The sequence below is a fragment of the Pantherophis guttatus genome, chromosome 4 (assembly GCF_059756535.1).
Source record: "Pantherophis guttatus breed Tessera chromosome 4, ASM5975653v1, whole genome shotgun sequence".
Lineage (NCBI taxonomy): Eukaryota > Metazoa > Chordata > Lepidosauria > Squamata > Colubridae > Pantherophis > Pantherophis guttatus.
The window spans coordinates 127,682,476-127,696,371 of record NC_142066.1 but is presented as its reverse complement, the minus strand read 5'-3'; the positions used below and the strand labels follow the sequence as shown (position 1 = coordinate 127,696,371).

The 13,896-nt window shown below is 35.3% G+C and overlaps 1 protein-coding gene across 5 annotated transcripts in view; it reads left to right on the top strand.

Moving 5' to 3' along the window:
* GLCCI1 (glucocorticoid induced 1) overlaps nucleotides 1–13,896 on the top strand; it is a 52,581-nt gene that overhangs the window by 24,562 nt on the left and 14,123 nt on the right. For 2 of the 5 annotated variants that reach the window (XM_034402114.3, XM_060685647.2), the window contains exons 3-5: nucleotides 2,848–2,934; nucleotides 5,898–6,011; nucleotides 10,384–10,536. In XM_034402114.3, coding sequence (XP_034258005.1) covers nucleotides 2,848–2,934; nucleotides 5,898–6,011; nucleotides 10,384–10,536 — 354 coding nt within the window. The remainder of the gene's footprint in view (nucleotides 1–2,847; nucleotides 2,935–5,897; nucleotides 6,012–10,383; nucleotides 10,537–13,896) is intronic. The other 3 variants (XM_034402115.3, XM_034402116.3, XM_087892754.1) reach the window with 3 other exon arrangements.

The following is a 13,896-nucleotide window of genomic DNA, read 5'->3' as shown; positions in this document are numbered from 1 at the left end:
AAGAGACAAGGACAACCCATTCCTGGATGCTGCCTCCACTCAACAAGAAGGATCGTATCAAGTAAGACCAATGATTCTTCCCTTCCTTTTTTAAAGATCAAAAGCTTTTAATCTTGACAATGTAGTAGGGATAAAGAGGGGGGGGAACTCTATTAAATGAAGAAAATTTGTTGGAAACTATTAAAATATCCACTTAGACTCATCACATCATGCTGTTGCTATGGTATGTGGCTATGTTACTGCCTCAAAATCCATGGATATGTCCTCATAACCCCTGCAAAAAGTTTTTGTCAGGTTATTATTTTAATGTATGAATCAGCCAATTTGTAAGTTATCATGTGGATCAATATAAAATAAAAATAAATTATGTTCAATTATATTTTGATTTATTTTATTTAAATTAAATAATGGCTTTTGTTTTGGTATTCCCAATTCTTTGCCTTGGTCACTTTTCATAGTTCAATCTCCAGAATGCTATCAGAGACCAAAAGGGACTCTCACCTTGAAAAAAGATGGTCATCCCTGCCTTAAGAACTCTCTCCAATCTGGGCACTCTGAGATGTGTCGGTCAGTTCTGGAGTCCTTGGTGCTTGTTACCTAGTTGGGTAATGTCTGCAAGCAAACAACCAAGCTCAGAGAGCACCAAGGACTCCAGTTCAGCCCTCAGCTGCATATATTCTCTTCTATTCAGGTAAAATCTTAAAAGTTGTTATCAAAAGTTACGCTGGCTGAGAATTTTGGGAATTGCAGAAATGGTAAAGATATAAAATTTCAGAGATGGGACTGATAAGTGCCATTAATAAATAAAATGTGAAAATACTTCATGGCCCTAATTAGTTTTTTAAAGTAACTCAGTAATAATGGAACTGACAAAATCCAAGTCACAAAATAATATACTGCAATCAAAGACTCCCACTGTCATATAAATACTGAAGTTCTGTTTATGTAGCAGATAGTAGAAAAAAACAAAAGGTACCTACCTGAAGTAGATAATTAAAATATAAAACTTCAATGTGGATATTTGTGCAGTGATATTATTCTTATTGTTCTGGTTTAGTAGTATTCTATTCTTTACTATAGTTCATTAAAAATGAAATAGCTTGATCATGATTTGCATTTGCTTGTACTACTTCCTGTTTGTAAAAATTAATATTAGAGAATTGTTAAACTGTTCCTTGATGGCAGAGCTGGGCCAAAAATCAATGACATTTGACACTTTGCTATTTCTTAGCCTTATTTGCTTTGTGACTCCTGGGTAAATACTTGTTGCTACATCTTTTAAATTTAATGTGGTTTAAAATATTAACAAGATGATAGGGATTCTTAGCTTTTTCTATTTGTTTTATGTGTTATGCAAGAATTAAATATATTTATGCTGTTTGATTTCCTACATTCTTCTTTCTTTTCCCTTCTTTGTATTGCTCGTTATTCTCTCCTATTGCCACTACATCTATGCTGGATCATTTAATAGAGTTATAAGAAAGAGCAAAAGAGAAAAAGTAATTCAATTTATAAAAAGGCTACCATGCGTCACTGTGTTTCTTTGTTGGGATAACAATGTGATTGTGGTTATTTGTTTTAAGTTTACATGTCCTTTTATTATCTGCAGAAAGCAAAATATTGAAGTACTTCTGTTGTAGCTATCTTGCTATAGGTATCAATGTAGGTGGTTGCAGTTTGGCATACATAGGCACATGCTTATTTGTAATAAACATAGATAGAGGAATTTAAGAGAAGGTGATGATCTTATTTGGGGAAATATTTATGCACTTTTAGCAACTATAAGATTACAAAGTGGATTTTTTGTGTACTAAAACAATTTTATGTACTATTATAAAGTTGTTTTAGTTTAAACTGACTTCTTAGTTGTTAAAGTGCTGTAATTTAACTTTTGGGTTTATTATATGCTCGTGGATTTAATTAGATATTAAACAGCTCCGTATAATCTAATAATTATATTGAAGAATATAAATATACTAGCTAACATGAATAATGTTACTTCATTTTCTGTCACCTTCATAGATTTACTTTGGTCTCTTCCTTCCTCCCTCCCTCCCTCCCTCCCTCCTTCCTTCCTTCACTTGTGTATTTCTAAATCAATCATCTTTGTTTTGATTTTTTCCCCACATTCGTTTTTGTTCATGTGGTTCAATTTGCCTTTGCAAGCCACATTTTCAATTTCACAGCTCCACTAGGTGAAAAGTAGGAAATAGGATGAGAATTCATTTGGGAAGTCTTTCTGTTGCATAGTTTATTGTTAGGAATTATGAGATTTAAATTATGGCAAATTCTTAAGCATGCATTTATATATGATTAAAACAGCGTGCTGGAGTTAAAAATAAGGTATATACAAATGTAGAAATGAACTTTTTACAATTTTCTTTTGGTAGAGAAATTGATATGGAGTGACAAAAAGTATAAAAACAGTAATCATCCTGTATATGGGACTACATGTGACCTTTAGAGCACCCCATCATAAGCAAAATGTCTATTACTATGGTATAAATATAGTGCAATTTCTTTTCAGTAAAGTTGACAGTTGAAATGAATGTGTTTAGTTCTGAAACTTACTGTATCCAAATCCATTTAACTGCCACCAAAACACCTCTCCAAAAGGACTGTACATTTTTGATCCTGCCATTCAAAGAGTATCATATCTCTAGAACATCTGTTGTGACTTTTGTAATGAAAACAGTTGTCTCCCCCTGCTTTAAGGAAATAATTGAAAATACTTTTAAATCAAAATGTAATATAATTAATTACTAAATAGTATTTACTTGACTAATAAATTGGTGGTGCAATAAAGAATAAGTGCCAAATTACATTCGTTGGTTTCCATTCATTTAGACACCTAGCTGTTGGGCAGAAGAGGTATTAGAAAAGAGATCACATCAGCGTTCGGCTTCATGGGGCAGCGCTGATCAACTAAAAGAAGTAAGTGCTTAACAACTTGGCAAAGAGTAGCAATCCTTCATTTCTCACCGTTAACACTAAATGCAGTTTATTATGCCCATTTTGTGGGGGTGCACTCATGCCCCTGCTTTCAGTCATAAGCTGCTGGTTTATGTAAATGATAAAAAGAACATTGGGTAGTCAAAGTAGATATCTGGTAAGATTGATACATAGGCAGTATTGCACTGTCATATGTTTGCAAATGCATTCATGGATGTGTGATAAATCAGTTTACTGGTATAGGTTTTCATGGGCAGTATCTGTCAGGCAGTGTTAGGCTTCAGAATTTAGTGACTGTGATTTAGAGAATAGATTTCCTGATGTTTTGCTGCAACTCTGGCTGGCATCTTCAAAGGCAAAGTGATTTGCTATGCCAATTTGATTTAGAGACAACTTTGTCTCTGATGATGCCAGCCCCAATTATGGGTGAAATATCAGGAAATCTGTTCTCTGGACCACTGTCATTAATTCTGGTCCAACAATACCTGACCAAAAAACCCCCCCCTTTTCAGACATTATTTTGGTCATTGGCTAATAACAATTAACATTAGAATCCAATTAATGTTTGTCAGCCTGAAACTGGAAGCCTATTTCATTTATTTGCATTATGATGTTTTGAAATTGGAAAGTTAAAAAGAAACATCAGACGATAGTCTCCATTTAAACTGCTAAATAGATTCAAAGCTAAAATTGTAGAATGGTGGTAAAATTGAAAGGATTATGTATAGGGCCATGGAATATGTGCTGATTTTGTTTCCTTTAGTTAATTTGAACGCCTATTCAAAAAATACAATTTTTCTGGAGCCAAGCTCGTGATGGTTTGGCCTGTTTAGCTGGTTGTTGCTACCTGGTAATTTTAAAATTAGTTTCAATGGGTTATATTAATATATATATGAAAATGAACAGTAGCTGTCATTTTCTTCTACTAAGATAATTTTGATTCTTTCTTGCTAGAGAATAGTAAGCAGGTATATTTCAAAATATACTGTGTTCTGAATGAGAATATAGTACTGTGAGTATAATACTTTTTGTGGGCTGGATGTCTGTAAAAGAAAATAGGTTCAAAACTTTGGGAAAAAATAAATGGTTGATAAGGTAGGTAAAAGTTTTGAATCATTTTTTAAAAAGTTTATTAGTAGTTCAAAATTAAAAACATTGGACATAGATATGACATCACTGGTCCCAAGCATCTTCCAACACTTTAAGTTAATACATAATATACTAATGATAATATAATATATTCCTTACACCTAATACGTTATTTAAACATAGTAAAATAATAGTAATTTATACCTTATTCCTATACAATTATACATATCTATATCTACATATACCTGTCTCTATTTATTTATAATGTATATAATTCTAGTCTAACACTACACATTTGTCTCGGCTATCCTCTTTTATCTAACCATTCATAGAATTTTGCCCAGATTTTATACTACAGTGTTTCACTTTTATCCTTGAATTCCAAGGTGAGTCTATCCATTTCTGCGCAGTTGAAAATTTTTAGTAGTATTTCCTCTTCAGTTGGGGTATCTTTCTCTCTCCACTTCTGCGCAAAGGCTATCCATGCCGCTGTAAGTATATGCAGTAGTAGATAATTTATGTCTTTCTTGTATTTGCCCTCTGTCATTCCCAAAAGGAAAAATACTGGTTTGACTTCTATGTTTATTAACAAAATTTCTTCCAACCAACTCTTTATCAGATTCCAATATTTCTTTGCCTTTGGGCATTCCCACCACATATGATAGAAGTTCCCGGGAGCTACCTCGCACTTCCAACATGCCGAAGAATTACCCTTACTGATTCGTGCTAATCTTGTGGGGGGGGGGGGAGGTGCTACCTATAAAACATCTTATATAAATTTTCCTTACATGAAGTTGCTAATGTAATTTTTAATTTTTTTTCTCAGAGAGTCTGCCAATTGTCCAAATCAATACTATGCCCAAAATATTTACTCCAAATTATTATCGTTTGTTTGACTTGTTCCTCAATCATGTCTTGTTCCAATAAATAGCAATATAATTTACTAATGGTAATAGTAAATTTGCCCTCCGTGCTTAATAAAATCTTATCTAATTGTGATAATCCTTGCTTAATACCCCAATCCTTTTTGTCTTTGCTAAATTTAGATTGTATTTGGAGGCATACCCACCATTCCAATTCGATTCCTTCTTCCTTTAAAATGTTTCTCGCTTTCAATTCTCCTCTCTCATTCAGAATATCTTTATAGGTGACAACCCCACCTAATTTAGTAAAATTTGGATGAGTATACATTTCCAAAGTTGACACCCAGTTGGGAATTTCCATATAATTACTTCTTTTTGTCTTAATCCAGATATCTAATAGAGCCCTACTGATATTATGTCTCCGGAAGTACTGATGGGCTTTATGCTTTTCCTCCCATAAAATAGCATGCCATCCTGTCTGTAAATCGTGGCTTTCTAATGCCAATAGTCTTGTATTTTTGAGATGCATCCACTCACTTATCCATACCAAAGTTGCTGCCTGATAATATTTTCCCCTATCTGGCAAACTGAATCCCCCTCTTTCTCTAGCATCTTGTAATAACTTTAATCTAATTCTCGGTTTTTTCCCTTGCCAGATGAATTTTGAAATATGTCTATCCAAATTAGTAAAAAAATCTTTTTTGAAGCTCTGAATTATTCTATTACATTAATTCATGATACTGAAATAAAATACGACTGATTCTCAAATCACTTCTTTTCAGGAATAAGTTAAATTGAATTCAGACCATTATTAACTTTTTAAAGAGCATTTAATTAGGATTACTATGAATTTTAAGGAACAAAACTAATTTGCTTGTCCTCAGAATATGATACTGTTGTTTTGTAGTCTATTACTTAAAGAAGAGTATCCCCTGCTCTTTTATGTCTCTTTTGTTCTGTCTTTTATTTGATTTTGTTTCTTTTTCCCATCAGATTGCCAAACTGAGGCAGCAGCTCCAGCGCAGTAAACAGAGTAGTCGTCACAATAAAGATAAGGAACGTCAGTCGCCTCTCCATGGCAACCATATAGCAATCAGTCAGACTCAGGTAAGCAGACTACTGGATTGTTTAGGCAGAATTTTTACACCACAAAATTAGAAGTAATATATTTTTAAGTTCTGAATTCCTGACTGCCAACTAAAAATAGTTTGTACAGTACAGTCAAGCAACAAATAAAACTGGGAACAAATATTAATAAATCTCTAGAAGTTATTAAGCTTGTAATTGATGTTTGAGTCAAGTTTTGAGATAGTTAGAAATGAGCTTTAGGCTGACATGGCACCCTCTATCTGAATCCATTCTAAATTACTTACTAAAATCACCAAAGAGTTTTTTTATATCCATTATCAAGCATATTTTTCTGCCTTATATTCCTGTAGAATTGTGATCTTCAGTGTCTTTGTCATTTCTTCATTGGTCTAGCACTTGTTTTATTTATTTAAAAGACTTGTATAGCTTTCTCAGGAATAACTGGGCAGCTCATTACAGATGAAAGGGTTTTAAAAGATCCTTTTTAATGCGGATAATGCGACCATGTTATTGTTGAAATTTTTATAAAATACAACTTTTATTGAATGTTTGTTTCAAATAATTTATTCAGATAATATAACTATGTCAACAAAATCACATAATTTGAGTTACTGATACCACCTTTTTCATGCTACGTATCCGTAGATATCTACAATTCTGATTCGATGGTGGTATAACTATTTAAAAATGTGCTATGACTGATTACTAGATAGATTGGTTTTTATTTGTCTTTCCCACTTTGATTTATATATATGTAACATAGCAGATAATACTGAAGTGTCATAGTTGTTGAAATCTCATGAATTATATAGAGATATAACTGAATTTTACTCTGTCTCAAAGGTGCTTTTTTTTCAGAGGCAACTGGACTTTCTAGTTTTTTTATTTGAAGTCGTTTTGCTTCTCATCCAAGAAGCTTCTTCAGCTCTGACAGGATAGTGGGGAATGGAAGGATTTATATTCCTTGTAGACAGCTGATCATTTGCATCATTTTAGAGGGTCATTGAAGCACCTGGAGGTTTATCTGTATCCTTGGGGTCACCTGAGTAGTGCTCCTGGTTCCTATAGTCTGCAATTTTTCCTCTGGAAATCCATTCCTACTCCTATACCATTCAAAGGGTGTTCATTTGGGATGAACACCTTTGAATGGTGTTGGAGTAGGAATGGGCACCAACCAGACCCATGGCTGTATGCTCCTCTGATCTCCTTGTGCAAGGCTGCAGAGCCACATTTTAATTCCTTTACAAGAGTCTGGGAGAGTGGAGGCCTGTCTTACTTCAAAGGGAAGGATATTACACAGGTGAGGGTAATAGTAGAAAAGGCGCTCTTCCTAGATCCTACCAGTTGGAATTCTTTAACTTACCAGGTCTACAACATGCTTTCCTTCTCTGACCCAGTGAGACAGGACAATATAATGGGACAAAGATGGTTCTATAGACAGCCTGGCCCCATGGGATGTAGGGCTTTTAGGTCATAACACCTTGAAATGCATCCAGAGGTAAACTGGCACCCAATGCAATTCACAGAGCAAAGATATTACATATGTTCTTTTGCTTATGTGGTCACATTCTGCACCTAAAGCTAAAGCTTCCAGATACTTTTCAAAAGTAGCACCATGTACACCATGTCCACAATTATTAGGCAAGTGAGTATTTTGACTATCATTTAATGCATATTTTCCACCTCCAAGCTGTATAAACTTGAATGCTTAGTGGATATAAGCATATCAGGTAATGTGTTATTGTGTAATGAGGGAGGGTGTGGCCTAAGGAGATCAACACTCTATATCAAGGTGTGCATAATTATTAGGCAGCTTCTTTTCCTCAGGCAAAGCAGGCCAGAAATAGATTTAACAGACTCTGAAAAATCTAAAATTGTAAAAAGTCTTTCAGAGGGATGCAGCACTCTTGAAGTTGGTAAGATATTGGGCCTGATCACCGGAACCATCAAATGTTTTGTTGCAAATAGTCAACAGGGTCACAAGAAACGTGTTGAGAAAAAAAGACGCACATTAACTGCCAAAGATTTGAGAAGAATCAAAGGCAATTTACATGGAATGCCCAGAAGTACAAGGTGTTCAGTGCTCAGAGACTTTGCCAAGGTAAGCAAGGCTGAAACCCGACCACCACTGAACAAGACACATAAGTTGAAATAGCAACAATAGGCAAGAAATATCTGAAGGCAGATTTTTCAAAGGTTTTATGGACTGATGAGGTAAGTGTGACTCGATGAACAAGATGGATGGGCCCTTTGCTGGATCAGTAATGGGCACAGAACTCCATTTCAACTCAGACTCCAGCAAGGTGGAGGTGGGGTACCCTTTGAAGATGGACTCAAAATCAACTCCCAAACCTACCGCCAGGTTTTAGAAGACACTTTATTCAAGCAGTGGTACAGGAAAAAGTCTGCATCTTTCAAGAAGGCCATGATTTTTATGCAGGACAATACTTCCATCACATTCATTAAAGTACTCCACTATGTGGCTAATAAGTAAAGGCCTTAAAGATGAAAGAATAATGACATGGCCCCCTTCCTCACCTGACCACCCTATTGAGAACTTGTGGGCCCTTCTTAAACGGGAGATTTACGGTGAAGGAAAACAGTACATCTCTCTGAACAGTATCTGGGAAGTTGTGATTGCTGCTGCACAAAAAGTTTGTCATCAACAGATCAAGAAACTGACAGACTCCATGAATAGAAGGTTTATGACTATTGTTGAAAAGAAAGGGTGGCTATATTGGTCACTGATGTTTTTTAGGAACTCTCAGAAATGTTTATTTGTACATTTTGAGTTGTTTGTTTATTATTCTCACTTTAACAGATGCAAATAAACAAGTGAGATGGGCAAATTTTCATTTTTCATTTACTTGCATAATAATTCTGCACACTAATAGTTGCCCAATAATTGTGCACACATAGATATTCTCCTAAAAAGCCATAATCTCACTTTTACTTTCTTAAATATTCAGGTTTGACGTTTATTAACATTTTGAATTGACTGAAAGCACTATAGTTGTTCAATAATAAAATTAATCCTCCAAAATACAACTTGCCTAATAATTGTGCACAGAGTGTACAGTGCATTGCAATAATCCAGTCAGGAGATGATCAAGTCATTAGTGCCTGAATTGAGTTTTCCTATCCAGGAAAGAGTATAACTGACACATAACATGAATTATTGGTGTTTCTATCCCATTGAAATCAAGATTGTTAGTAGTTTACAATTACAATTTAAAACAACCTTGGTAAAAGCAATAGTTCAAATGTCTGATAATTAGGGCAAAGTATTAAAAATTACATTTTCAAATTATGTAAGTGAAATTACAAAGATAAAATATCAGACTGGTTTACTAATTGTAGATCAGTGAGTTGCATTCTGCAGTTCAGCATTAGACACTCTTTAAAGAAACACTCCTTTTGTCCTAATGAATTGCTGTAACAGTTTCTGTAGGTTTTGTGTTATAGGTGAGCCAGATGGAATCAGTCTGTTGTGCTATATTGTGTACGTTTGTTGAAATATCATTACATCCCATTACTATCGCTTCCAGTATTATTGCTGTTATTGGTTCATTTAATATTATTAGTATTATTATTCTTTCTCTACTTATTTTATATAATACTTTGCTCAACTTATGGTGGAGAACATACCTAATTGTCCTGTCTCCTATTTTCGCTTAATAACAATCCTGGGAAGGAGTTGGTAGACTGACTGTACCAGAGATGGGATTCAAATTCCGGCCCTACCGGTTCGCTATCAGTAGTGTGCGGTGTTTCTGCACATGTGCAGAAGCTTCTGTGCATGTGCAGAGTGTTTTTGATGATGTCTGGGTGGGTGGATGGAGCTTCCCGCTGCTACTGTTTCGCCCGAATCGGTGCGAACCAGGAGAAAACCACCCCTGAGCTGTACATATGTCTTCAATGTATACATGGGTTTTATGTAGTATTTTTGTTACTATCCGTATTATACCATAATTTGTCCATGTTCATATGATACCATTTTTTCTGATACCATAGATCAGTGTTTCTCAACCTTGACAACTTTTAAATGTGGACTTCAGTTGCCAGAATTCTTCAGCCAAAATAAATTTCAGAATTCCCCAGCCAGCATATTTTAAAATTGCTAAGGTTGAGAAACACTGTCATAGGCTAATTAATTGAAGTAATAGGATGTAGCATTGCGCTGCTAATTCTGTATAAGAACCAAAGTAGGATGTTTTTTCTTTCCTCAATTCAAACCTTTTCATCTGAAATCTGCATCAGGTTAGATGACTTTGCATTTAAAAGTGAATGTGTATCGCTTCAAATAAGTACAGAACACTGTTTCTTATCTGTGGGAGTCTCTAGCTGTATCTTTTAAGCTAATTGAACATACATTTCACTTGTTTTAAAGGCTTCTATCTCAAAATCAGTACCTATGCCACTGTCAAATATTTCAGTGCCAAAATCAACAATCTCACGTGTGCCGTATAATGTAGAAGGAATAAGTCCTGAATTAGAAAAAGTGTTCATCAGAGATAACAGTGGAAAGGAGGAAGTATCAAAGGTAAGGGAATGCTGTGAGTGGCTATTATAAAAGACATGTTCTAGGAATGTTATTTATTCATTTAGTTTTATTTTTCTAGTCATATAGTCCAATCACATCTGACCAGGCATTTAATGTAATCTCAGTAATGAGATTAAAACAATATAAACTATGCATGTACCCAGGAACAACCACAATACATTTAATCTCCATGCCAGACAGCAGACCCCAAGGACCAGCTGAAGCAACTAGATCTTAATTGCTTTATGGAAAGTTCATGGCCAACCTGATGCATTGACATAGCTTAAAAGCTAATTTTACCTGAAGACTCTGGATAGTTTGCATATCCGTAGATGTAAAGTGGCTAATATAAGAAATTGTATTTTTAAACTTTTAAATATATTGATGATCGTAGAGCAATCCAATCAATAGTAGTAATTGTAGAAAGATTTTTTTTTTTTAAAAAATGAAATTGAATGAAATAATTCTTACATATATATTCATGGATAAACCAAGAATTTTAAGTGCCAAAATGCTTCTAAACTTGGGTTCAGTTTATCCGTGGATGGGCTTATTTGCATGTATACACACACACATACTTTTTTAAAAAGTACCTATATTTCCTTTAACATGTAGGACTATTTGCAAATAAGTAGACCCTCAAATTTTTAACCAAAATATCATGAAAAATGTGGGTTGGCTTATCCATGGGTGCGCTTATACACAGGTATAAATGGTAGACTGTTAAGAATCTTATGAGGCAATTGTATTCATTGTTTTAAATTTTCTTTTTTGAGAAAATATGTTACAGAATAGGGTTACTGTGTTATAATATCTAACAAAATTAAAGATTTATTGTTTGTTGTTCAAAAGTAGTATCTTATAAAAGTCATGTTTGTAATGGTTTGTTGCTGGATGTTTAAAACTGTTCAAAGACACTGAGCACTTCTTATTCTGATCCGGTTTCTTGGGCAAAACCATACATCCTTCCTAACTTGTGCACCACCTCTTGTGCACACCCATATACCATTTCGTGTCTGCAAGCTTCCCACAAGCAAAATAATTGGAGAAGATGATAGAATTCTAAAGAGGGAGGGAGGGAAGGACATGATGACAAAATGAGGGAGGGAGGGAGGAAGCGTGGAAAAAAAGGAGGAACAGTTTGGTTAGGAAGCAAGAAAGGAAGGAAGCAAGGCAGATTTCTCATGCTACCTACCAAATACTCAAAGGAAACTCAATGGAAAAGCTAGGAGGAGGTTGATACAGGTAGTCCTTGACTTACAACAGTTTGTTTAATGACCATTCAAACGGCACTGAAAATAGTGACTTATGATCATTTTTCACATTTATGACCATTGCAGCATCCCAATGATCATGTGACTTACATTCAGATGCTTGACAACTGACTCATATTTATGATGGCTGCAGTGTTCAGGAATATTTTTGCAACCATCTGACAAGCAAAGTCAGTAGAGAACCCAGATTTATTTAACAACTATGTTACTAATCTAACTGCAGTGATTCACCTAACAAATGTGGCAACAAAAGTTATAAAATGGGGCAAATTTACTTAACAAATTTTTCACTTAACAGCATAAATTTTGGGTTCAATTATGGTCGTAAGTTTGCTTTATTGTCCAGAATAGATGGTTTTCTTATTGCTTGAAGTCAGACAGATAAGATCCTGAAAAACAGGAAACGGTTTGAATATCTTCATATGGTGACAAATATTCCAGAAAATTGCTTTGAAGAAAACTGGGAGATCATGAATTCTACTCCTGCTCTACACATGAAGTTAACTGTGTGGCTTTGGGTTAGTCACTCTCAGCCCTGGGAAGGAAACGCTTCTGAAATCTGCCAAAAATACAGAAAAACTTGTCACCAGAAATCAAGATCACGTGAAGTGTTAGTACCGCTTTATAATGCTTTGGTAAAACTACACTTGGAATATTGCATCCTGTTTTGGTCGCCATGATATAAAAAAAGATGTTGAGACTCTACAAAGAGTACAGAGAAGAGCAGCAAAAATGATTAGAGGATTGGAGGCTAAAACCTATGAAGAACTGTTGCAGGAATTGGATATGTCTAGTTTAATGAAAAGAAGGACTAGGGGTGACATGATAGTGTTTCAATATCTAAGAGGTTACTACAAAGAAGGGGGTGGGTATCAACCTATTCTCCAAAGCACCTGAAGGCAGCACAAGAAGGCAGGGATGGAAACTCATCAAGGAAAGAACCAACCTAAAACTAAGGAGAAATTTCCTAACAGTGAGAACAATTAATCAGTGGAACGACTTGCCTCCAGAAGTTGTGGGTGCACCAATACTGGAGGTTTTCAAGAAGAGATTAACAACTATTTTTCCAGAATAGTATAGGGTTTCCTATCTGAGCAGGGGAAGGACTAGAAGACCTACAAAGTCCCTTCAAGCTCTGTTACTTTGTTATCATTCATATGTTCTAACACTGACTTGAAGCTATCCTTTCCCAAAAAAATCCAAAAAAAAAAGATTATTTTTACTTTGTCTAATTTAAACTTAATAAATTATGCACAACAAAGTTTGTCTTCTGTGCAGTTTCTTACATAATTTTATGAAATAGAGCTTTATATCTTTTACTTCTGCTCCAGCATGTTTGTAGTGTTAAGTCATTTAAATAAAATGGAAAAATATAGAAAGGTGTTGAATACTAACTGTCTTTGAAAAGAAAATTGACACATATGCAAGCACACACAGTTAAGTAGTCCATAAACTTTCATAAAATTTTGTTGGAAATTAAAAGATAATTATGATATAATTAATACATTATTTATTATTTATTTATTTATTTATTATTTAAATTTGTATACCGCCCTTCTCCCGAAGGACTCAGGGCGGTGCACAGCCAAATTAAAATACATACAAAACAAAATTTAAAATAATTTAAAACAGAATTAAATCCAATTAACTTCCCAAAATATTTAAAACCCATTACCCTTAAAATAACCCTTTTAAAATTTTAAGCCAGCCCAGCTTGCTGGAATAGGAAGGTCTTCAAAGCTCGACGGAAGGTCCGGAGGTCCGGGATTAGTCGTATTCCTGGGGGTAGCTCGTTCCAGAGGGCGGGTGCCCCCACAGAGAAGGCTCTCCCCCTAGGGATCGTCAGTCGGCATTGCTTGACCGACGGCACCCTAAGGAGGCCTCTCTGTGGGACCGAATTGCCCGGTGGGAGGTTATCGGTGGCAGAAGGTGGTCTCGCAAATAGCCGGGCCCTAAGCCATGGAGCGCTTTAAAGGTGAGAACCAATACCTTGAAGCGCACCCGGAAGACCACCGGGAGTCAGTGCAGCTCGCGCAGGCAAGGTATCACATGGGAGCGCCAAGTCGCTCCCATAATTACCCACGCG